Source organism: Entelurus aequoreus, linkage group LG02 (assembly GCF_033978785.1).
Source record: "Entelurus aequoreus isolate RoL-2023_Sb linkage group LG02, RoL_Eaeq_v1.1, whole genome shotgun sequence".
Classification (NCBI taxonomy): Eukaryota; Metazoa; Chordata; class Actinopteri; order Syngnathiformes; family Syngnathidae; genus Entelurus; species Entelurus aequoreus.
In genome coordinates, this window is record NC_084732.1 from 84,703,676 (window position 1) to 84,727,004 (window position 23,329).

Sequence of the window (23,329 nt, forward strand, 5' to 3'; positions counted from 1 at the left end):
CATTGGCTCAGAAGGCTAATTGATGATTAGAAAACCCTTGTGCAATCATGTTCACACATCCGAAAACAGTTTAGCTCGTTACAGGAGCTACAAAACTGACCTTCCTTTGAGCAGATTGAGTTTCTGGAGCATCACATTTGTGGGGTCAATTAAACGCTCAAAATGGCCAGAAAAAGAGAACTTTCATCTCAAACTTGACAGTCTATTCTTGTTCTTAGAAATGAAGGCTATTCCACAAAATTGTTTGGGTGACCCCAAACTTTTGAACGGTAGTGTATATATATATATATATATATATATATATATATATATATATATATATATATATATATATATATATATAACACACACACACACACACACACACACACACACACACACACACACACACACACACACACACACACACACACACACACACACACACACACACACACACACACACACACACACACACACACACACACACACACACACACACACACACACACACACTACTTATTTTCGTAAAAGTATTTTTAGGATCGGCTGCAGATCGTTAAAATGTTTTGTTTCGCACCCCAAATGGCCTATGGGCTGCACTTTGGACACCCCTGGTTGAGATGTTTATACATGTAAACCAGCAGCTAAAAAAATATGATTAATAAAATATGAATTAAATATTATTCAAAAGATAATGCAAAAATTATAAACATCCTAATTTTGTCATTTACTATGTCCTAGGAATTATTTTCTGAAAGCAGGCATTGAAAAAGATGGGTTGTCACTCCAGAAAATAAAGATTTAAAATTTTAATTTAATTAACACTGCCTGTCGTTCATCACTGGATTCCACAGTTTCCCTGGGAGAAAGGGCCTTAATATTGTATTTTCATATTTTTTAAGCATCCCAACCCACTACTCAATGCCACAGTAGAAATATGCCAAGTGTACACTGCATGTGTCAAGATGATTGCACACACCATGCAGTGTTGTTCTTGTGTACCCACTAGTGTAGATCTTCAAGTCAGCATGCTGACACTTCTCTGAGTTTTTTTTTTTTGATTGATTGAGAAGTTTATTGACATCTTAAAGAATTGAATCCATGTAATGCTTTAAAAAGGCAAATGGATGGCACAAAAAGCCAGAACGCTTGTTTCCATTGTGGTCCATTAAATTTTCATCACATTTGATACATTCAATAATAAAAGATATATAACATGTAACATGTATATAAAAAAATACGTACATTTTTTAAAATAAATTATGTACATATACACAGTATACATGTCAGGTAATTTGAAAAACAATATATACAAACAAATGGGGGAGGGTATATATTAGGGCTGTGAACAACGATTCCATTCAATATCGATTCTTGGGGTCACAATTCGATTCAAAATCGATTTTTTTTCAATTCAACACAATTCTCGATTCAACGATTTTTTCCTGATTCAAATCGATTCTCTATTCATTCAATACATAGGATTTCAGCAGGATCTACCCCAGTCTGCTGATATGCAAGAGTAGTAGATTTTTGTAAAAAGCATTTATAATTGTAAAGGACAATGTTTTATCAACTGATTGCAATAATGTACATTTGTTTTAACTATTAAATGAACCGAAAATATGACTTATTTTATCTTTGTGAAAATATTGGACACAGTGTGTTGTCAAGCTTATGAGACATGATGCAAGTGTAAGCCACTGTGACACTATTGTTCTTTTTTTTTTTTTATAAATGTCAACTGATAATTTTAATGAGTGATTTTTAATCACTGCTATGTTGAAATTGTAACTAATATTGATACTGTTGTTGATAATATTCATTTTTGTTTCACTACTTTTGGTTTGTTCTGTGTCGTGTTTGTGTCTCCTCTCAATTGCTCTGTTTATTGCAGTGTTGCTGGGTCGGGTTTGGTTTTGGAATTGGATTGCATTGTTATGGTATTGCTGTGTATTGTTTTGTTGGATTGATTAATTTAAAAAAAAAAAAAATAAAAATAAAAAATAGATTTTTTAAAAATGAGAATCGATTCTGAATCACACAACTTGAGAATCGCGATTCAAACTCGAATCGATTTCCCCCCACACCCCTAGTATATATACACTATGTACATGACACTATGTACATGACTTTGCCATACTTGCCAACCCTCCCGTTTTTAGCGGGAGAATCCCGGTATTCAGCGCCTCTCCCGACAACCTCCCGGCAGAGATTTTCTCCCGACAAACTCCTGGTATTCTGGAGGCCACTCCCCCTCCAGCTCAATGCGGACCTGAGTGGGGACAGCCGTTCTCACGTCCGCTTTCCCACAATATAAACAGCTTGCCTGCCCAATGACTTCATAACATCTACGGCTTTTAGAGAGTAGAGTGCACAACAAGGAGAGATAGTTCTTGGTTTCTTATGTGGGTTTATTGCTAGGCAGTTTCATTAACATCCTCCCAGCGCGGTAACAACACACAACAACAGCAGTCACGTTTAGTCTACCGTAAAGCAGTTCGTCTGCAGTAAACAGCAATGTTGTGACACTCTTAAACAGGACAATACTGCCATCTACTGGATAGCCTGCAGAACACTGAAATTCAAATATTTTATGTATATGTATAATAACATTTAAAAAAAATAAAAATAAAAAATAAAAATATATATATAGATATATATAGCTAGAATTCACTGAAAGTCAAGTATTTCATACATATGTATAAATATATATATATTATATATATATGAAATACTTGATTTGGTGTATTCTAGCTGTAAATATACTCTCCTCTCAACCACGCCCTTAGCCACGCCCCCCGCCCCAAACACGCCCCCCCTCCCACGCCGCCCCCCCTCCCACCTCCCGATATCGGAGGTCTCAAAGTTGGCAAGTATGCTATGCACATGTTGACTCCAAGAGTGTGCAAAACCGAATGAGAAAATATATATACACTATAACCACATATAAACCTGTTTGATGCTTCGAAGAGTTGCATATATATGAGAGAACATCCGAGTGAAGTCAGGCACGTTCCCCGGGTTCAGCAGAACCGATGGTGCCAGGTTCAAGCTCAGCAAACCACTTTGCTGCGAAGAGAGAGCCTTATCAGCTGGAAGACGAGCGGTATAAATTTGAGTAGTGCCTCTTTTCAGGGGGACTGTAAACACTTAGCATACATGAATATTAATGCACTACATTAAAGCCCTAAGCCAAGATGGAGGAGTTAATGAGGATAAATAACAGACAGCCAAAGTGCCGAAATCTCAGCTCTGACATTATTTATCATCCTTAACTTTTGTCACAGCTCCTTTTTTGGTAATTAATATCACACAAAATAGCACTTTGCACTTGGATGACTGATCTAATTTGTTTAATATAATGCAATTAAAGGAGCTTGAATTGCTTTATGGTAATGCCACTGATGAGATTGCGTGCTCCCTGCCTCCTCACAAGCCGATAACAAGCTGAACTTGAGGATTGATGTCTGTCTCAGATCTGAAATGCTCATGGAGCCAACTACTTAACTGCCATTTACATGCTTCACTTCTACAGTCAAACACACAAATCTGAAGTGGGGGATACATGATGATGACACCAGAATACAATGCTCACTTTGAGATGATGGGACAGGTTTTACCGCTTTGCTTTGGACTAGAATATCAATTCTTCAGAGCTTCAGGTGTCAGGAGGTTGACATCAAAACGCAAGGAAGTGGTAGATACCCGTATCTTAGCGTGGCATATTGCACGCAAATACTACAGAAGTAGAAAACATTTTGTCATTGCCGTGACCCCAGGATGCAGGGATGGTAGACCACGTGCAGGTTAAATGGTATTTTGTCTTTGAAGTAACAAAGCAGGCAGCCGGCCATTGGTGAAAATATACTGTGACACTTGCGGTGAGGCAGAAAAACATGCTAACACTTACACGCAATGGACCAGCCTCACCCGAGAAGCGAGGATGGCAAATGATTCATTCCTGATCACTAAACATTGGCAGGTGGGTCGCTTTGTGCTCAAAAGAAGACATGACAACGTAGAAATAGAAAATCGCCAAACACAGGAACAACAACACAAACGTCTAAAACTGTCATGTGAGATCATCACGTTTCACATAATGATTACTGTGTAAACAATAACATAAAAATGCCTGCACCTCAAAAGTAAAACATTTTTTGTTTTGTTACAGCATATATAAACAACGCCACTTGCAAAACTAGCTAGTAAAGCTAGTACTGTATGCTAATGTTACCATGCTGTCCTGAAAAACAGCAAGTTCAATGCAGGAAATATCTTTTCACTGACGCCTTGAATCCCTTAGGGGTGATGGACGGCTGGGCAGTGCTCAAAGAGCAGCAGCCTGCCACCGTAGCCCCTACTCCCTCCCCTCTGTTGCAAGTCTCGAGTTGTATGTTGTAATATGTATATGTGCTTTGCTATAGAGTTTTTTCCCCCACTCCAGACTAGGCTCATTGTATTTTTTTTACTCATCCTCCCCCAGCGTCTACCTTTTTCCCATCTTTTACGGGGCGCCTTGTGGCGACCCATCAGCGTTCTTGTTCTGTAACCCTGTACACTGTTTGTTTATCTAATCTCAATTGGGTTTTGGCTGAAAACAAAGTTTCGTTGTACTTGTGCAATGACAATAAAGCCCATACCATACCATAAAAGCAACAACTAGCACCACACTCAAATGAACTTGATATCAAACCGAAGGAGGCAACATCACACAGCAAACAACACACAACAAGTTCACACTACTACTTCTAGGGAATAATGAACAAGAAATCAATGACTAAAGTGACTAGCTAGCAAGCCTACGATACCCCGCTTGTGGACAAAGAGACTACAGCCATCAGAGCACGTTCAATCTCTTTATTAACCAGCGCTAACACAATCCAGTGAAAAGATTAAACGGGGCTGCTGTCACTGCTCGCAAACTGCGCGTCTGAGCTAACAAACACAGCGGAGCTAATGCTCTTAGCAACAGACACAACCTTTTAAAGGCACGTACAAACACTCTGGTCTCATGAAATATCTTAACAAGATATTCGATTTTTGTTTAAAGTAACACAATAAATACCTCCTCTAGTAATCAGTTATATTTATTAAAGAGTAATTATGTTAGTAAGTCAATTACTTTTCTGGCAAACTAATGACTAACTATAATTGATTGATTTTTCAAAAGTAATTTTCCAAACAGTGTTGGTATCTGCCTGAGACACCGTCTTCTGTGCATCACACTTTTCAAATTAATAACTTGTTGGGTTGCAATCACTTGACCTAGCAATCTAGTGTCACATTAGGCTACTGTTTGTTTACCTCAATCAGTGCAGATTTGGGAGTATTTTGAAATGTTTAGTGGCTAATTTATAAGCAGTCTTGGAAAAAAAGTATTTAAAATGGAGTGGATTTATACACTCTAAAGAATTTTTTTTTTTTAAAGATTTAAACCATTCATCATCACTAAAACGTTTACTGCTTGCCTCAAACTCACTTTATTTGACACTGAAGGATTTAGAGAAGAAAAGATTGGAGGCACATCATGCCTTTATATCTGGAGGGGTCCACAAATTAAGCATTAAACCGTGAAAGACAAAGTTGGACTTATTGGTGCATCACTAAGTACCGTATTTAATTGACATAACGGGTGCCGTGCTGCTAGTGAGAAAAAAAAAAAGATACGTTTGTTTGCAGTTGATTTCCTGCTACAAATATTAGTCTCATCTACAATTCATGTCTGCAGTTGTTTTTATGATGTGTATATTTTGTCTCATTATTTAGCTATAGAAGTCCCTGTCCCTCAGCCAGGTTTGCTAGCGTTATCAAGATTCAGTATATGCTGTTGAGCCTAGCAGAGATTTATTCATCTAGTTCATTAATACCATTAAGGATAATTTCTTGATGCTAACAAATAGCCCCAAAGACACTATAATGTTGTCATCTGTGTTGAAATAGCGCTTGGTTTTCCTGCACAATAACTACGCTTTTAGTTTCTGTTATGAAAACCGACAACGAAAATATGGTGGATTGGACCAACAATCACAATATTTATTGCTAGGATTTTTTTTTTTAGGTTTATTTGCACAACCAGGTCTTTGTAGTTATATTTAGGGATAGCAACCACAAAATAACACAAACTAATCCGATCTGTCGTCCTTTCTTTACGTTTAGTTCTGCTCTCAAACACTACTAATATAGTAGATAACTTGATTGTGTCACAGAAAGTTTCTTAAACAAATCAAATGTTCAAACAAACATTGTACAAAGTGATCACTGCAGACACGAGCATGGTCCGATTGTATTAAACACGATCTTGAAAGTAATATTTCCTTTGACACACTTTTGTTTTTCCCCCTGACTTTATTACCTTTATGAACCACTTCTTTCGGGACTCTGTGGAAGGTCTTTCCTATCTCTATTCGAAAGATTGGAACACCCGAGAACAGAACAGCAATACAGCATTTTCTGCTCAAACTCTACACTCACTCTCACTTGTTATGCTACGCTCAAGCTGCTTGACAATCGTGTGAATTAAGCCGCAAAGAAAAGTTTGTTTGCAGTTGATTTCCTGCTACAAATATTAGTCTCATCTACAATTCATGTCTGCAGTTGTTTCTATATATAGTTCATATTTTGTCTCATTATTTAGCTACAGATGTCCCTGTTGTTCAGCAATGTTTACTAGCGATATCAAGATCCAGTATATGCTGTTGAACCTACCAGAGATTTATTCATCCAGTTCATTAATACTATTAAGGATATTTTCTTGATGCTAACAAATAGCCCCAAAGACGCTATAACGTCGTCATCCGTGTTGAATAAGCACTTGGTTTTCCTGCACAAAAACTAAGCTTTTAGTTTCTGTTATGAAAATAGACAACGAAAATATGGTGGATTGGACCAACAATCACAATATTTAACATGACGTTAGTTTATTTGCATAACCAGGTTTTATACTAGGTTATATTTAGGCATAGCAACCACAGAAACTCATAAAACTAATGCGATCTGTTGTCCTTTATTTACATGTAGTTCTGCTCTCAAACACTAATAATATAGTAGAGAATAAACTCGATTGCATCACAGAAAGTTTCTCAAACAAATCAAATGTTCAAACAAACATTTTACAAAGTGATCACTGCAGACACGAGCATGGTCCGATTGTATTCCACAAGATGATGAAAGTGATATTTCCTTCGACACACTTTCGTTTTTTCCCCTGACTTTATTACCTTTATGAACCACTTCTTTCGGGACTCTATAAAAGCTTTGTCCTATCTATATTCGAAAGATTGGAACACCCAATAACAGAACTTGTTGTTATGCTACGCTCAAGCTGCTTGACCATCGTGTGAATTAAGCCGCAAAGAAGAAAAACGGATGTGTGGTCATATGCTACCCAGCAACAGTACTGAATTAAATTACTAGTGCAACAAGGATTGGGATCCCGTGTAAAATCTGACATTGGGGTAACCAAAACAAACAGATGGTAGCAGAAAAGAAGAGGGTATCACTGACAGCCAAACATGAGCTGCAGAATATCAGCAACAACTTTGGTCGGCCTATCAGCAGAGCCATGACCCTGCAGACATGGAGCCCACCTTTGCTACTGATGCAAACACAAACAGCGCTCATAAATGTTTCATAAGATTGTGCTGTGTTTCTGAAGCTGGAGTCTAAAAAATAATATTGCACCCACTTCATGGAAGATATAGTAAAAAAATGCAGGCAGTTTGACACACCAGTTTTAACATAAAAAAACCTCCATCAAAGCTTAAACACGTGCCACCTGTGCAAGGAACGAATGCACAACTTCAATCTATCTTGATAACTAAAAGGAGGATAAGTCCCAATTTGGGCTTCCTTCTGGATCCAAGGGAACAAAATGTAATAAGACCTTCCAGCACAACAAATTACATCCTGATCTGATGAAATTTGACGGCTACACGCGCCTGAACATGTTAAATGGGATTTTCCATGTTAAATTTAAATTGCTGCCACGTGCACAAATTGGACCGGACCCAAATGGAACCTGGTTTACAGCTTGTGACTCTGCATCCCCATGCACATTTCACCCATTAGAGATATATATATTTTTTATGATGCCATTAAGACTTGGCTTTTTACCAAAACTGAATGGGAACATGCTTAAAAGAAGACAGATCCATCATAAGAAAAAACCCCAAGGAGATAAAAAATACGGTGGTACCTCAACACACGGGTCAAGATGCGAGCTTTCTCTTGGCTTTTTGCTATGCTTTAAGTTGAGATCATAAATTTGACTGATGAGCCGCTAGTGGGAGCAATGATAGTCGGAATGAACCCCGTAAGATCCAACCCTAACAATAGCCTAAAGCTAGAGAATGACATATCCTTGTTCCCAGTGCTGGGAAGAAGAAGAATAGGATGATATTCATTGAATTGAATAAATAATATCATGACCGATTGTGTGGCTGACTTGGCGAGGCAGTTCGAGCGTAGCAATGCTAGTCAGCAGACTCTGCGCCTTACCGAAACAAGAGCCAGCTTTTGCACCAGGAAGGACGTTTTACTATCGAAACATCGGACACTTATCCTTGGATATATGGAGATGCTTCTCGTGGGAGCTTCTTGCACCATGACAACGCAGTTCAGGCAGAGTAAGGGTGAATATCCACTCATCCAGAGACATCCTGGATGAAAACCAACGCTTGCCATCCAACCTGATGGAGCTTGAGAGGTGCTGCAAAGAGGAATGGGTGAAACTGAAACAAATGCCATGGGTGGATCTACACCTGACATCCACTAAAATGATGCAGGGGCAGCAGCCTAAGCAGGGAAGCCCAGACTTTCCTCTCCCCAGCCACTTCGTCCAGCTCCTCCCGGGGGATCCCGAGGCGTTCCCAGGCCAGCCGGGAGACATAGTCTTCCCAACGTGTCCAGGGTCTTCCCCGTGGCCTCCTACCGGTCGGACGTGCCCGAAACACCTCCTTACCTCGGGTGGCATCCTGACCAGATGCCCCAACCACCTCATTTGGCTCCTCTCCATGTGGAGGAGCAGCAGCTTTACTTTAAGCTCCTCCCGGATGGCAGAGCTTCTCACCCTATCTCTAAGAGAGAGCCCCGCCACCCGGCGAAGGAAACGTATTTCGGCTGCTTGTACCCGTGATGTTGTCCCTTCGGTCATAACCCAAAGCTCATGACCATAGGTGAGGATGGGAACGTAGATCGACCGGTAAATTGAGAGCTTTGCCTTCCGGCTCAGCTCCTTCTTCACCACATCGGATCACTACAGCGTCCGCATTACTGAAGACACTGCACCGATCCGCCTGTCGATCTCACGATCCACTCTTCCCTCACTCGTGAACAAGACTCCGAGGTACTTGAACTACTCCACTTGGGGCAAGATCTCCTCCCCAACCCAGAAATGACACTCCACCCTTTTCCGGGCGATAACCATGGACTCAGACTTGGAGATGCCGTGTCCCATCCCAGTCGCTTCACAAAATTGTCGTCACAAAATGTTTTTCCTTTTTAAAAAAAAAAAAAAAAGTGTGTTTATAAACTCAGTAAATACGTCCCTGTACACACGAGGACTTTAATTATGACCAATGCATGACGCTGTAACTACTTGGTATCGGATCGATACTCAAATTTGTAGTATCATCCAAAACTAATTTCAAGTATCCAAACAACAGAAGAATAATAACCATATATTAACATTAAAAGAACAAGTAAATTAATAATCCATTTTCTCCAGCTTGTCCCTCATAGATTTAGACAAAATAATAGAATGAGAAATGACACAATATGTTACTGCATGTCTCAGCAACCATATTAGGAGTCTTTGAGTTTTGTTTCTTACTTACCACTAAAAGACAAGTTGTCTAATATGTTCACTATTTTATCTAAGGCCAAAATTGTAATTCAATTGCAATAAGAAACATATTTTTAATGTAAGATTTTTTTTGTTAAATAAAGCCAACAATGCCATTTTTTTGTGGTCCCCTGTATTTAGAAAAGTATCAATACCATTATTGGTTTCGGGACAACCCTGTCAGACTAGTAGACATTTTTGTTTCATCTGACATCACATGGACAAAGATAAGACCTACTGGAGGAAAGTTCTGTGGTCAGATGAAACAAAAATTGAGCTGTTTGGCCACAATAAGCAGCAATGTGTTTGGAGGAGAAAAGGTGAGGCCTTTAATCCCAGGAACACCATTCCAACCGTCAAGCATGGTGGTGGTAGTATTATGCTTTGGGCCTGTTTTGATGCCAATGGATCTGGTGCTTTACAGAGAGTAAATGGGACAATGACAAACGATGATAACCTCCAAAATCTTCATGACAACCTAAAATCATCAGCCCAGAGGTTAGGTCTTGGGCGCAGTTGGGTGTTCCAACAGGACAATGACCCCAAACACACGTCAAAAATGGTAAAGGAATGGCTAAATCAGGCTAGAGTTAAAGTTTTAGAATAGTCTTCCCAAAGTTTTGACTTAAACGTGTGGACAATTCTGAAGTGTGGAGGGGGGCGTGGTCTGTGGGCCTGCCGCGGAGCAGGGTGTGTAAGGACCATTCTTGAAGACAGCGGCAGGTGAGTAGATTGCCCAGCTGGGGCTTGTTATCTAATCACCTGTCGCCCTTATTAGCAGCAGTCGGAACGAGACACGGGGTTGGCAATGGAGCCAGGGAGAGACACACGCCCGGAGACAAACGTATATTGCGGAAAGCAAGCCACCCCTGGGTGTTTATGCAAAATAAAAATACTTTGTTCAAACTGTCTACCAGGCTCCCGAAGATCTGTCGGCCAGGAGAACCCACCACAGGAGAGAAACTTCACATGAAGAAACAAGTCCATGTCAGAAAAACAACACATTTAGCTGAACTGCATCAATTTTGTCAAGAGGAGTGGTCAAAAATTCAACCAGAAGCTTGCCAGAAGCTTGTGGATGGCTACCAAAAGCGCCTTATTGCAGTGAAACTTGCCAAGGGACATGTAACCAAATATTAACATTGCTGTATGTATACTTTTGACCCAGCAGATTTGCTCACATTTTCAGTAGACCGAAAATAAATTAAAAAAAGAAGCAAACTTCATGAATGTTTTTTGTGACCAAGAAGTATGTGCTCCAATCACTCTATCACAAAACAAATAAAAAAGAGTTGTAGAAATTATTGGAAACTCAAGACAGCCATGACATTATGTCCTTTACAAGTGTGTGTAAACTTTTGACCATGACTGTATCGCTGTATCAAAACCACTAGAATGCGACAAACAAACCCACAAGAAAGCTAAACATTAAAGGCCTACTGAAATTAATGGGGGGGGGGGTATGGACATCAAGTAGTGGACATAGAGAGAGAGAGAGAGAGAGAGAGAGAGATCAGAAGGCATAAGAAAAAGAAAAAGTATCTGCATTTGATTGTTTACATTTGATTATTAGCAATCCGGGGAGGGTGTTAGTTTAGGGTTGTAGCTGCCTGGAGGTGAACTTTTATTGCGGTTTTGAAGGAGGATAGAGATGCCCTTTCTTTTATACCTGTTGGGAGCGCATTCCACATTGATGTGGCATAGAAAGAGAATGAGTTAAGACCTTTGTTAGTTCGGAATCTGGGTTTAACGTGGTTAGTGGAGCACCCCCTGGTGTTGTGGTTATGGCGGTCATTTACGTTAAAGAAGTAGTTTGACATGTACTTCCGTATCAGGGAGGTGTAGCGGATTTTATAGACTAGGCTCAGTGCAAGTTGTTTAACTCTGTCCTCCACCTTGAGCCAGCCCACTATAGAGAAGTGGGTAGGAGTAGCGGAAGTAGCGTGACGTCAAAGGTTGAAAGGCTCCTCACATTTCCCCATTGTTTACACCAGCAGCGAGAGCGATTTGGACCGAGAAAGCGACAATTACCCCATTAATCTGAGCCAGGATGAAAGATTCGTGGATGAGGAACGTTAGAGTGAAGGACTAGAGTGCAGTGCAGGACGCATCTTTTTTCGCTCTGACCGTAACTTAGGTACAAGCTGGCTCATTGGATTCCACACTTTCTCCGTTTTCTATTGTGGATCACGGATTTGTATTTTAAACCACCTCGGATACTATATCCTCTTGAAAATGAGAGTCGAGAACGCGAAATGGACATTCACAGTGACTTTTATCTCCACGACAATACATTGGCGAAGCACTTTAGCTACAAAGCTAACGTGATAGCATCGGGCTTAATTGCAGATACAAACAAAATAAATAAACCCCTGACTGGAAGGATAGACAGAAAATCAACAATACTATTAAACCATGGACATGTAACTACACGGTTAATGCTTTCCAGCCTGGCGAAGCTTAACAATGCTGTTGCTAACGACGCCATTGAAGCTAACTTAGCAACGGGACCTCACAGAGCTATGCTAATAACATTAGCTGTCTACCTACGCCAACCAGCCCTCATCTGCTCATCAACACCCGTGCTCACCTGCGTTCTAGCGATCGACGGAGGACTTCACCCGATCATCAATGCGGTCGGCGGCTAGCGTCGGATAGCGCGTCTGCTATCCAAGTCAAAGTCCTCCTGGTTGTGTTGCTGCAGCCAGCCGCTAATACACCGATCCAACCTACAGCTTTCTTCTTTGCAGTCTTCATTGTTCATTAAACAAATTGCAAAAGATTCACCAACACAGATGTCCAGAATACTGTGGAATTTTGCGACGAAAACCAAGCTATTTGCATTGGATACAATGTGTCCGAATACTTCCGTTTCAACGATTGACGTCACGCGCATACGTCATCATACATAGACGTTTTCAACCGGAAGTTTCGCAGGAAATTTAAAATTGCACTTTATAAGTTAACCCGGCCGTATTGGCATGTGTTGCAATGTTAAGATTTCATCATTGATATATAAACTATCAGACCGCGTGGTCGGTAGTAGTGGGTTTCAGTAGGCCTTTACCACCTGGTGATAATCAACAACTCGATTTGGAAAAGATGTTTCTGAAAGTCCTGTTTGATTTCTTGCTAATTACCGTGATGGTTACTGCAAACACGTGGCCCCTTCATATCATTAGTGTCCGAACTCACACGGATCTTGTTTTGAAGTGCCTGCCAGAACAAAGCCTCCGTCATGCGACGGCGAAAGCCCAAAATCCGGAACATTGTTCATCCTCCCTTGCTTATTTACACGTTCATCAATGAATTTATGGCTCCATTAGCAGCCTATTCTGCAGGCGCTGCTTGGGTCGTGTGCCACAGCAACAGATGAGCTGTCGTTAGGAGCGGCGGCGCGGATAGATGGACAGACTCGAGCAAAGAGCACAAAAAAAGGGGGTGTTAAAAAAGCAAGAAAGAATCAATGTGCTTAGAGATGTTTGTGAGGTTGAGTGGAAAGAGCGAGCACTCAGGGGAAGGCGACAGCTTCCCTATAGAGCTGCCAGTCAAGCTCCACAGGCAAACTCGCACTCGTGAAGACACCTCCAGCCGTCTGAGGAGTTATTGATTTAAATTCTCGCACTCTTTTCTTCTTCAATTCCATGTTTCTTTGGCCATTTCGCCTCCCTTTCTTTGTCTGTCAGTGTCTTCTATGAGCCGCCTTTTCCACAAAGACGTAATATCGCTTGCCGGGTCTAGCACAAAAACAACAATTTGTCCTTTTTTTCTCCCCCCCTACAGCCCATGTGTTCTTTGCTTTGATATCAACAATTCTGCTGGTTTATCCAACACAAAGCACATTTGTTTGGCTCAGAAAATAGGAGTCAGAAATGCTTTATTTCATTTGTGTGCTGATGATCAACGTTGTGCACTCAAACAATATTTCTTTCATACGCATTTCTTTCCCTGAAATTGCTTGTGGGTCTTGTTGCTACTGAGTTGTTTAAATATATTACATTTATTTGCTTAAAACAGTTTGAAACTGCATCTCAAGCTAATTTACAGTAAGACAACTGATGATTGTAGTATATTTGATCCCTTGCTGTCATTCAAGTACACTAGTACCTCAACTTACAAGCTTAATTGGTTCTTTGACCGAGCTCTCATACCAAAGACTATAAAAATGGGACCCATTACCTCCCTGCTTGGCACTCAGCATCAAGGGTTGGAATTGGGGGTTAAATCACCAAAATGATTCCCGAGCGCGGCTACCGCTGCTGCTCACTACTCCCCTCACCTCCCTTGGGGTGGAACAAGGGGTAATTTCACCACACCTAGTGTGTGTGTGACTATCAGTTGTACTTTAACTCTAACTTTTTAACTTTAACTCAAAGCACTTGTATCTCAAATCAACGCCCCCTGTCAGAAAAACTGTATGTAAATTATCAAAAAACGTTTTGTTCTCTGAGTTCACAGTGAACAGACAAGAGGCTGTCTTTGTTGTACCAAGCCAAAGGCTTGTAAAATTCCATTGTGTACGTTGGGAGGTGACGGGAGGGGTTATCTATTGTGATCCAAGACCTGCCCAAGCTCGATCCAGGACCAGTCCAAGCCCGAGGCATCTTTTTCTTTTGTGTTAATGTGACCGAAAACAATGGCTGTTTACATACCCACCCTGGCTTAGTGTAGAAGGGGCCTAAGTTAATTGAATACTCCAAATGGTCCATTGGTGTCAATTAATCTGCCTCTAGTCTAAAGTCAGCAGGGATAGGATCCAGCTCACCCATGACCCCAATGAGAACAAGGACTAAAGGAAATTTTGAAGCTGATATACTGGTGTACAAAGGGATAAATACATCTGGACCAGACTTTTTAATCCATCTAAAATGCTTATATTTGATGTTGTATAGTGATCCAAACCAGTTTACTGGCTGTGACAAAGGTTCCTTTGCTACAACCCTCACACTGGTAGAGTGGCTGTGGCCCGAGAGCAGATGATGCATACGATACATAAAAAAACACTTTTCTGACAGGTGTCTGGTAAGCAGTGCATCACCGAGCATCGCTCAGTTATTCTCCCTGACCTGGCGGCAAAAACCTGGACGGCGTCAAAAAGGCGAGAAAGTAAACGCTCAGGGTGCCAAGCGATGAGCCGAGAGAGTCAGAGATGTGCAAGGACCAAACAGAAAACAGGTGATCTGTGAACTGAGGGAGCGAGTGTGAAGATGTGGAAATGAGGTCTTAAGCCAGGGGTGTCAAACTAATTTTGGATTGGGGGCCACATGGACTGGTAAAATCACGGCACGATAACTTAAAAATAAAGACAACTTCAGATGGTTTTCTTTGTTTGAAAATACAACAAGCGCATTCTAAAAATGTACAAATCATAATGTTGTTTTTTTTTATTTTATACTTACATATTGCGGTTAATAGTATTTTATCTTTATTTGTAGATATTTATACTTTCTGAATAAATGATGCGATATTGTTCATCAGTCAACTCATTGGTGTTCATTTTCAATCTATCAAGATAAAAAAATAATACCAAAATCAACTTACGGGACGTTATTTATGTAGTTTGCTCATTTTACTCGACTGGTGCACTAACATCATGTGGTTTATTTAATTTTGTTTTTACATATGTAGCATAATATGTAGAGAATAAACACGGCACTGCTTTGGTGCAGTGCCGAGAAGACATCAAACTTGACTAAATAGAGGAAGTTAAAGTCGAAACAAGGTTATCTATGTGAACCTGCGCAAGGCTCGTACCTTTGCCAGAGGAGAGCTACAAGTTGACACGTTGTGTGTCCAATTTCTGGCGAGTCCCACTGATGCCGAGATTTGGCCACAAAGCCTCACTGACTCCTTCAAACACTGGATGTCAAATACTGATGGACATCTTGATACACTCGCCCAGGTAACTTTTAGCTTCACTGGAGCGGGACCTTTTGGACGAGCCACGCCTACCCCAATTAGAAACGTCATGCCAACACTATCAGTAAAATATTTTTGTGTGTAGAGAAATACTTTTTATAGAGTATGAGAGCCAAAACACGTCACACCCGGAAGCAGCAACCACTATGAGGACAAATGAAGTGAAAGCCAAAAACTATAGCAGGTAAGTTATTTCTTAGGCCAAAAAATATCGTGATTGATACCTGCACTATTATAAACTCGCAGACTGACTGGCGCCAGCTTGCTAGCTTAAATGCTACCATGAAAACAAGAGGCATTAACATCTTTCTCCATTAAGAAGCAACATACCCCAATCCAAACTTACATAAACACATTGGTGTCTGTGCAACTACCATATTCAATTGTGCACATGGAACCTACGAGCTGTGATCGCTCAACAGAGTACTCCAAAAATAATAGATAACAATAATAGATTGTATTTGTTGCACATATTTCAATGAAATATATCTTAAAGTGCCACAGTAAAAACCAATATTTAAAAGAATAAAAGCATAAAACCATCAAAACAGATAAACTACTGAGACTAAAACACTAAAATGAAGCATAAGCAACACAAAACATGCAAAATAGCGTTTGTTCCTAACAATGTGTCTATTCATTTTGTTATTATTTTAAAAATACAACTTGGTCAAACAATGTCAGCGTGTGTATAAGTACTTTTTGAGCCCATTTAACATTATTGTGATAATATTGACAACCATGATAATTAAAGGCCTACTGAAATGAAATGTTTTTATTTAAACGGGGATAGCAGTCATAGGGACGGCGTGGCGAAGTTGGTAGAGTGGCTGTTGCTGGTTACTGGGGTTCAATTCCCACCTTCTACCTTCCTAGTCACGTCCGTTGTGTCCTTGGGCAAGACACTTCACCCTTTGCCTCTGATGGCTGCTGGTAGCGCCTTGCATGGCAGCTCCCGCCATCAGTGTGTGAATGTGTGTGTGAATGGGTAAATGTGGAAATACTGTCAAAGCGCTTTGAGTACCTTGAAGGTAGAAAAGCGCTATACAAGTACAACCCATTTATCATTTTATTTATTATTTATACTTGATCATTTCGCGATATTGCCATATTTTTGATTAAAGGATTTAGTATAGAACAACGACGATAAAGTTTGCAACTTTTGGTCTTTGATAAAAAAAAAGCCTTGCCCCTACCGGAAGTAGCGTGACGTCACAGGAGGAAGGGCTGCTCACAATTCCCCATTGTTTACACCAGCAGCGAGAGAGATTCGGACCGAGAAAGCGACGATTACCCCAATAATTTGAGCGAGGATGAAAGATTTGTGGATGAGGAACGTGAAAGTGAAGGACTAGAGTGCAGTGCAGAACGTATCTTTTTTCGCTCTGACCGTAACTTAGGTACAAGCTGGCTCATTGGATTCCACACTTTCTCCTTTTTCTATTGTGGATCACGGATTTGTATTTTAAACCACCTCGGATACTATATCCTCTTGAAAATGAGAGTCGAGAACGCGAAATGGACATTCACAGTGACTTTTATCTCCACGACAATACATCGGCGAAGCTCTTTAGCTACTGAGCTAACGTGATAGCATCGGGCTTTACTGCATACAGATACAAAACAAATAAGTCCCTGACTGGAAGGATAGACAGAAGATCAACAATACTACCAAACTCTGGACATGTAACTACACGGTTAATGCTTTCCAGCTTGGCGAAGCCTAGCAATGCTGTTGCTAACGACGCCATTGAAGCTAACTTAGCTACGGAACCTCGACAGAGCTATGCTAAAAACATTAGCTCTGCACCTACGCCAGCTCTCATCTGCTCATCACGACCCGTGCTCACCTGCGTTCCAGCGATCGACGGTACGACGAAGGACTTCACCCGATCACCGATGCGGTTGGCGGCCGGAGACGGAGGAAGTTAAGGTGAGGTCGTTGGGCTAGCGCGTCTGCTATCCTCAAAGTGCTCCTGGTTGTGTTGCTGTAGTCCGCCGCTAATACACCGATCCCACCTACAGCTTTCTTCTTTGCAGTCTCCATTGTTCATTAAACAAATTGCAAAAGATTCACCAACACAGATGTCCAGAATACTGTGGAATTTTGAGATGAAAACAGAGCTTTTTGTATTGGATTCAATGGGCTCCGAATACTTCCGCTTCAACCGTTGACGTTACGCACAAACGTCATCATATCCAAACGTTTTCAGCCGGAAGTTTGCCGGGAAATTTAAAATTGCACTTTATAAGTTAACCCGGCCGTATTGGCATGTGTTGCCATGTTAAGATTTCATCATTGATATATAAACTATCAGACTGCGTGGTCGGTAGTAGTGGGTTTCAGTAGGCCTTTAAGTAATGCGAAACTTTCACATCCTTAGTCTGCATAAAAGGAACTTTTATTTAAAGAAGACATAATGAAGAAAATCGGTCTATTCTCCCAAAACGGCCGCTATATGCCAGGGGCCTCAGCAGATACTCAACTCGCCTCCCTCCCACAGAGAGAGGATGGGGGGGTTTTAATGTCCAAAGATTCAAACTGCGAGGTTGGTAATTGAGTCCTCCCAATCGAATAAGACCAATTAATTTTAAATTTAAGGTCAAATAGCCTCCTTATATCACTACGTATGATGTCAACATGTTTTCAGTACTCTGACTTTTAATAATTTGTGTGATTTGTTTTGCTCTGTCATTAGTCTATATCGGGGATCAGCAACCCGCGGCTCTCTAGTGCCGCCCTAGTGGCTCCCTTGTGCATTTTTAAAAAATTATTAAAAATTGAAAAAGATGGGGGGGAAGTATTTTTTTTGTTTCAGTATGTTTTTTGTTGGAGTACAAACATGACACAAACCTTCCCAATTCTTAGAAAGTCCACTGTTTAATATGTTTGTGTTTATGCTACACTGATGAGAGTATTTGGTGAACATCGTTTTGTCCTACTAATTTCGGCAGTCCTTGAACTTACCGTAGTGTGGACTGTGACGCAACAGTTTGTTTTCATGTACATTCTTCCACTCTTTCTTTGTCTCATTTTGTCCACCAAACGTTTTATGCCGTGCGTGAATGCACAAATGTGCGCTTTGTTGATGTTAATGACTTGTTGGAGTGCTAATCCGGCATATTTGGTCTGTGCATGACTGCAAGCTAATCAATGCTAACATGCTATTTAGGCTAGCTGTGTGTACATATTGCATCATTATGCCTCATTTTTAGGTATATTTGAGCTCATTTAATATCCTTTACTTGTATCCTCTTTGTATATAATTTAGTTTTGCATGTCTCATGACACATTATATGTATGTAATATTGGCTGCATTTCAGATAGTTGTTTTTGTGCCATGTTTAGTGTAAATTTTGCTCACTTTTCACTGGAAAAACTCACAATCTCAACAAATATATATTTCTAACATAATGGCCTAACATGGCCACATGCAGCTCTTTAGCGCCGCCCTAGTGGCTCCCTGGAGCTTTTTCAAAGATGTATGAAAAAGGAAAAAGATTAGGGGAAAAACATATTTTTTGTTTTAATATGGTTTCTGCAGGAGGACAAACATGACACAAACCTTCCTAATTATTAGAAATCCCACAGTTTATATTAAACATGCTTTACTGATATTAGCTCATTTGGAATTTGATGCCTGCAACATGTTTAAAAAAAGCTGGCACCGTTTTGTCCTACTAATTTTGGCGGCCCTTGAACTCACCGCAGTTTGTTTAGATGTACAACTTTCTCTGACGCTGCCACAGAAAGACGTGTTTTATGACACTCCTTCTTTGTCTCATTTTGTCCACCAAACATTTTATACTGTGTGTGAATGCACAAAGGTGAGCTTTGTTGCTGTTATTGACTTGTGTGGAGTGCTAATCAGGCATGACTGCAAGCTGGTCGATGCTAACATGGAATCTAGCTCTGTGTACATATTGCATCATTATGCCTCATTTGTAGGAATATTTGAGCTAACTTAATATCCTTTACTTTTATCCTCTTTGTATATAATTTAGTTTTGTATCTCTCATGCCACATTATCTGTATGTAACATTGACTGCATTTCAGGTAGGTGTTTGTGCGCCATGTTGTTCCAGACCACAGGAAACATTACTTCGTTTGCCAAAGATTGTAATAAATCTATTAAAAGAAGACAGCCTACCGTTTCCTTTAACTTGGACACACACATCTATACCTTTGGCCATTAAAAGCCAGAAGTTTCCAGGAGTTATCGCACCTTCTGAGTAGCCTCTGATTTACTAATGTTGTAAAAATGTGTAGAATGAATACTACATTTCGATATTTCTGTCAACAAAGATTTGCTACAGCCTGCGACACATCAGTTTGATAGTAGGCTATTATAGCTAATATAGACACTTACGTCATGTGTTGCCTTCATTATAAGACTTATATACAGCTTTTCATTTTTTTGCGGCTCCAGACAGATATGCTTTTTGTATTTTTTGTCCAATATGGCTCTTTCAACGTTTTGGGTTGCTGACCCCTGGTCTATATGTTTCTGTCGGTTATTGTCAGCATCTTTGTTTAGTCTTTTAGCAAACAGCTTTGTAGTGTTTGAACATTTTTTGGAATTCCTAATGATCTTCCTGTGCGTGACTAGCTTCTCTGACATACATTTGTAAAACTTTTCGAGGTGGTCCGTGTTTGAGTCCACCTGACACTTTGTGTGTGTGAGTGTGTGTGTGTGGCTTGAGGTACTGACCAGTCTGTGGGGAGCTGATTTCTCAGGCTCTCATTTGGTGGCCAGTGGCTGTAATGGAGTGTGACAGCAGCGTGCTGTGCTCTGGATCTCTGTCCTTCCAGGCTGCAAAGCCAATTAAACACATTTTGCTCTGCTCTCCTCTCTCCATCACTTCTTCATTGCTGCTTTCCACCTCCATCCATCCATTCCACTTCCTCACCTTGTCCTTGCAAAACCTTTCTAACCTGCTCCATCAGCACAACTCCGGGGCTCATCTTCCAGTTCTTTGCTTCCGGCTCCTTCTTTCCTGTCATCTACATGACAATCCTAAGATTGCCTCTGCCCTCCCTGCCATCCCGGTGGCTTTGCAGCAAAGTGGGATTTTCGGGGTTAGAGGAAGAATTGCTCGGCTGCAGGCAGAGACTGATGAAAGCTTCGCACAGTATACTGATACACATTTACACTCAAGCCTCCTAATGCCAGTGCGACACAGAAGACGACCAGCTAAGCAATACTCAGTTCCTCAAGACTCAAAGCAGTCACAGCCACTTTGGAGAGAAAGCACTAAAAGCACAGTCCATTTAACAGTAGCGCATCTGCACACACAAATTCCCGTGTCTAAAATCATTTAACTGCAGATATGAATCCCTCTGACATGACAACTAATGCAGTTAGTCTGGGAATTCACTCCCGTCAAGGGAATGTGTGTATGTTTGAGCATAAAACACATCTAAAACATGGAGGAAGGCAGAAATAGAAGTGCTTGGTACCTGTTTTGAACCAGCCGTCATCAGTAAAAGACTCTTTGGTCTCTTGAGGTTTGTTCCAGTACTCCTTAAAGACAGATGGACCACGGACCAGGAGCTCACCTTCCTTCTTCTCCAGACCTGGCCTTATCTTTGACATTGAGAGGAGAAAATGGAGCCACATACATTAATCATCTTTTGGACAACTAAGTGACACACACTTAATGTGTTGCCCTTACAAAGGTAGTAATAGCTTTACGGTAATTCATACTGGGGTATAACCTCATGGAGGGATAGAGATTTGTATATCTGCTGTATAATTATAATATTGCTATATACAAGTGAAACTGGAAATATTTGAATATCGTGCAAAGGTTCGTTTAGTCAAGCAATTAGATTTACAAAGTGGAACTAATATATGACATAGACCAGGGCTATTCAACTACATAATGAAGCTCAAAGTCTCAGGGGCCGTACTTCAAAATGTGGATGTTTCTTTACAAAGTGCTTCAGCAGGTTATATTTTTTTGAGACTGCGTTTACTTATTTACAAAGTAAACACATCAGCTTTCACACTGCACTGTCAATAAACTATTTATTCTGCCGTCGCTACTCATTTCCAGCGTGTGCAGCTGGACAGGTAGTTAACAGCATGAAGAAACAAAAGCTACGTTTTCTTTATGGTTGATGTTCCTTCTTTTGAATTATTTTTTGTCTCAGTTTGATTTCTTTATTCGTCTTCCTTTATTTAGGTTTGTAAGACTGACAATATAAACATTACAAAAGTATAGCGTCCATTACATAAATAATGTCCATTGTGTATGTTACATAAATATAATAGAAGTTTTAGTGTTAATACACACAGCAAACATTGCACAAATGTGGTTTAACACAATTAAACTTAAGGTATAGCTTTATTGCCTTCTGCTGGTCAAATTAGGCATTACATGTATTTAACCAGTTTTGATCGCCAGAGTTAAACAATTAAAAACAACACAACCACGAAAACAAAAGACATCACAAAGTAAATAATTTCAATACATTCATATTCTGTTGTCCAGTCGCTGTCAAAAGTCTGATTTTTGCGATTTATTTTATTTTTTTCAGGGTTAATGGTGCCATCTTCTTCTACTCACCCACTGCTGCTTCATTGTGACACATATGCTTCGCTGTTTCCCCCTGCGGTTTAGCAGGAGTACTGCATGCAGCAACCCCGTTTTAAATGGTTTCATCAAGCCTATTTGAAGGATGTTGAATTGGCCTGACATAGACGCATAACATGCAACTCAAGATATTTCAAACTTTTAACTGATATAATTTTGATATATATGGCTAATAGCTTATGAAAACCGTAAATTGAAAAAATATCAGAATAAAAAAAAATTATAAGGTTTGACATATCTCACTTTGGCTGACTTGCTGACATGAATGAATTTTTGCATGATATTCAAGTTTTTTTAGTTTCACCTGTAATTATGCCAACATATCAGCTTTCCCAGTAGTTGTACACCAGAGAAAACTACAACCACGGTAATAAACATTCTAAAATATAACAATAGTAATGATGTTAGTCTATTTCGAGCATGTGCACAGTTACAAAATGGTACATCACATATTCACAGTTTGTCATGACAACATATCTGATAAGGAGTAGGAAGAAGCAGAGCTTATTTAATCCTTCACCTCACCGTTCAGAGCAATTTCTGACAGGTTTTTACTTCCTGCACTCAATTTATAGCACAAAAAAAGGTAAACTTACTGCTGTAATGTTGTTGTGTTGTTTGGATAAAAAAAAAGATTGATGAGCTATTACCCCCTTGTTATGTAGGTTTTATATATATATATATATATATATATATATATATATATATATATATATATATATATATATATATATATATATATATACACTACCGTTCAAAAGTTTGGGAAGAGCCTTCATTTCTAAGAACAAGAATAGACTGTCGAGTTTTAGATGAAAGTTCTCTTTTTCTGGCCATTTTGAGCATTAAATTGACCCCACAAATGTGATGCTCCAGAAACTCAATCTGCTCAAAGGAAGGTGAGTTTTGTAGCTTCTGTAACGAGCTAAACTGTTTTCAGATGTGTGAACATGATTGCACAAGGGTTTTCTAATCATCAATTAG

General features: G+C 40.0%; 1 protein-coding gene across 1 annotated transcript in view; it reads right to left on the reverse strand.

The window, feature by feature from the left end:
* acsf3 (acyl-CoA synthetase family member 3) overlaps positions 1 to 23,329 on the reverse strand; it is a 121,510-nt gene that overhangs the window by 37,999 nt on the left and 60,182 nt on the right. Inside the window, exon 7 of the mRNA XM_062033650.1 lies at positions 21,207 to 21,333. Within this exon, the coding sequence (XP_061889634.1) occupies positions 21,207 to 21,333 (127 nt within the window). The remainder of the gene's footprint in view (positions 1 to 21,206; positions 21,334 to 23,329) is intronic.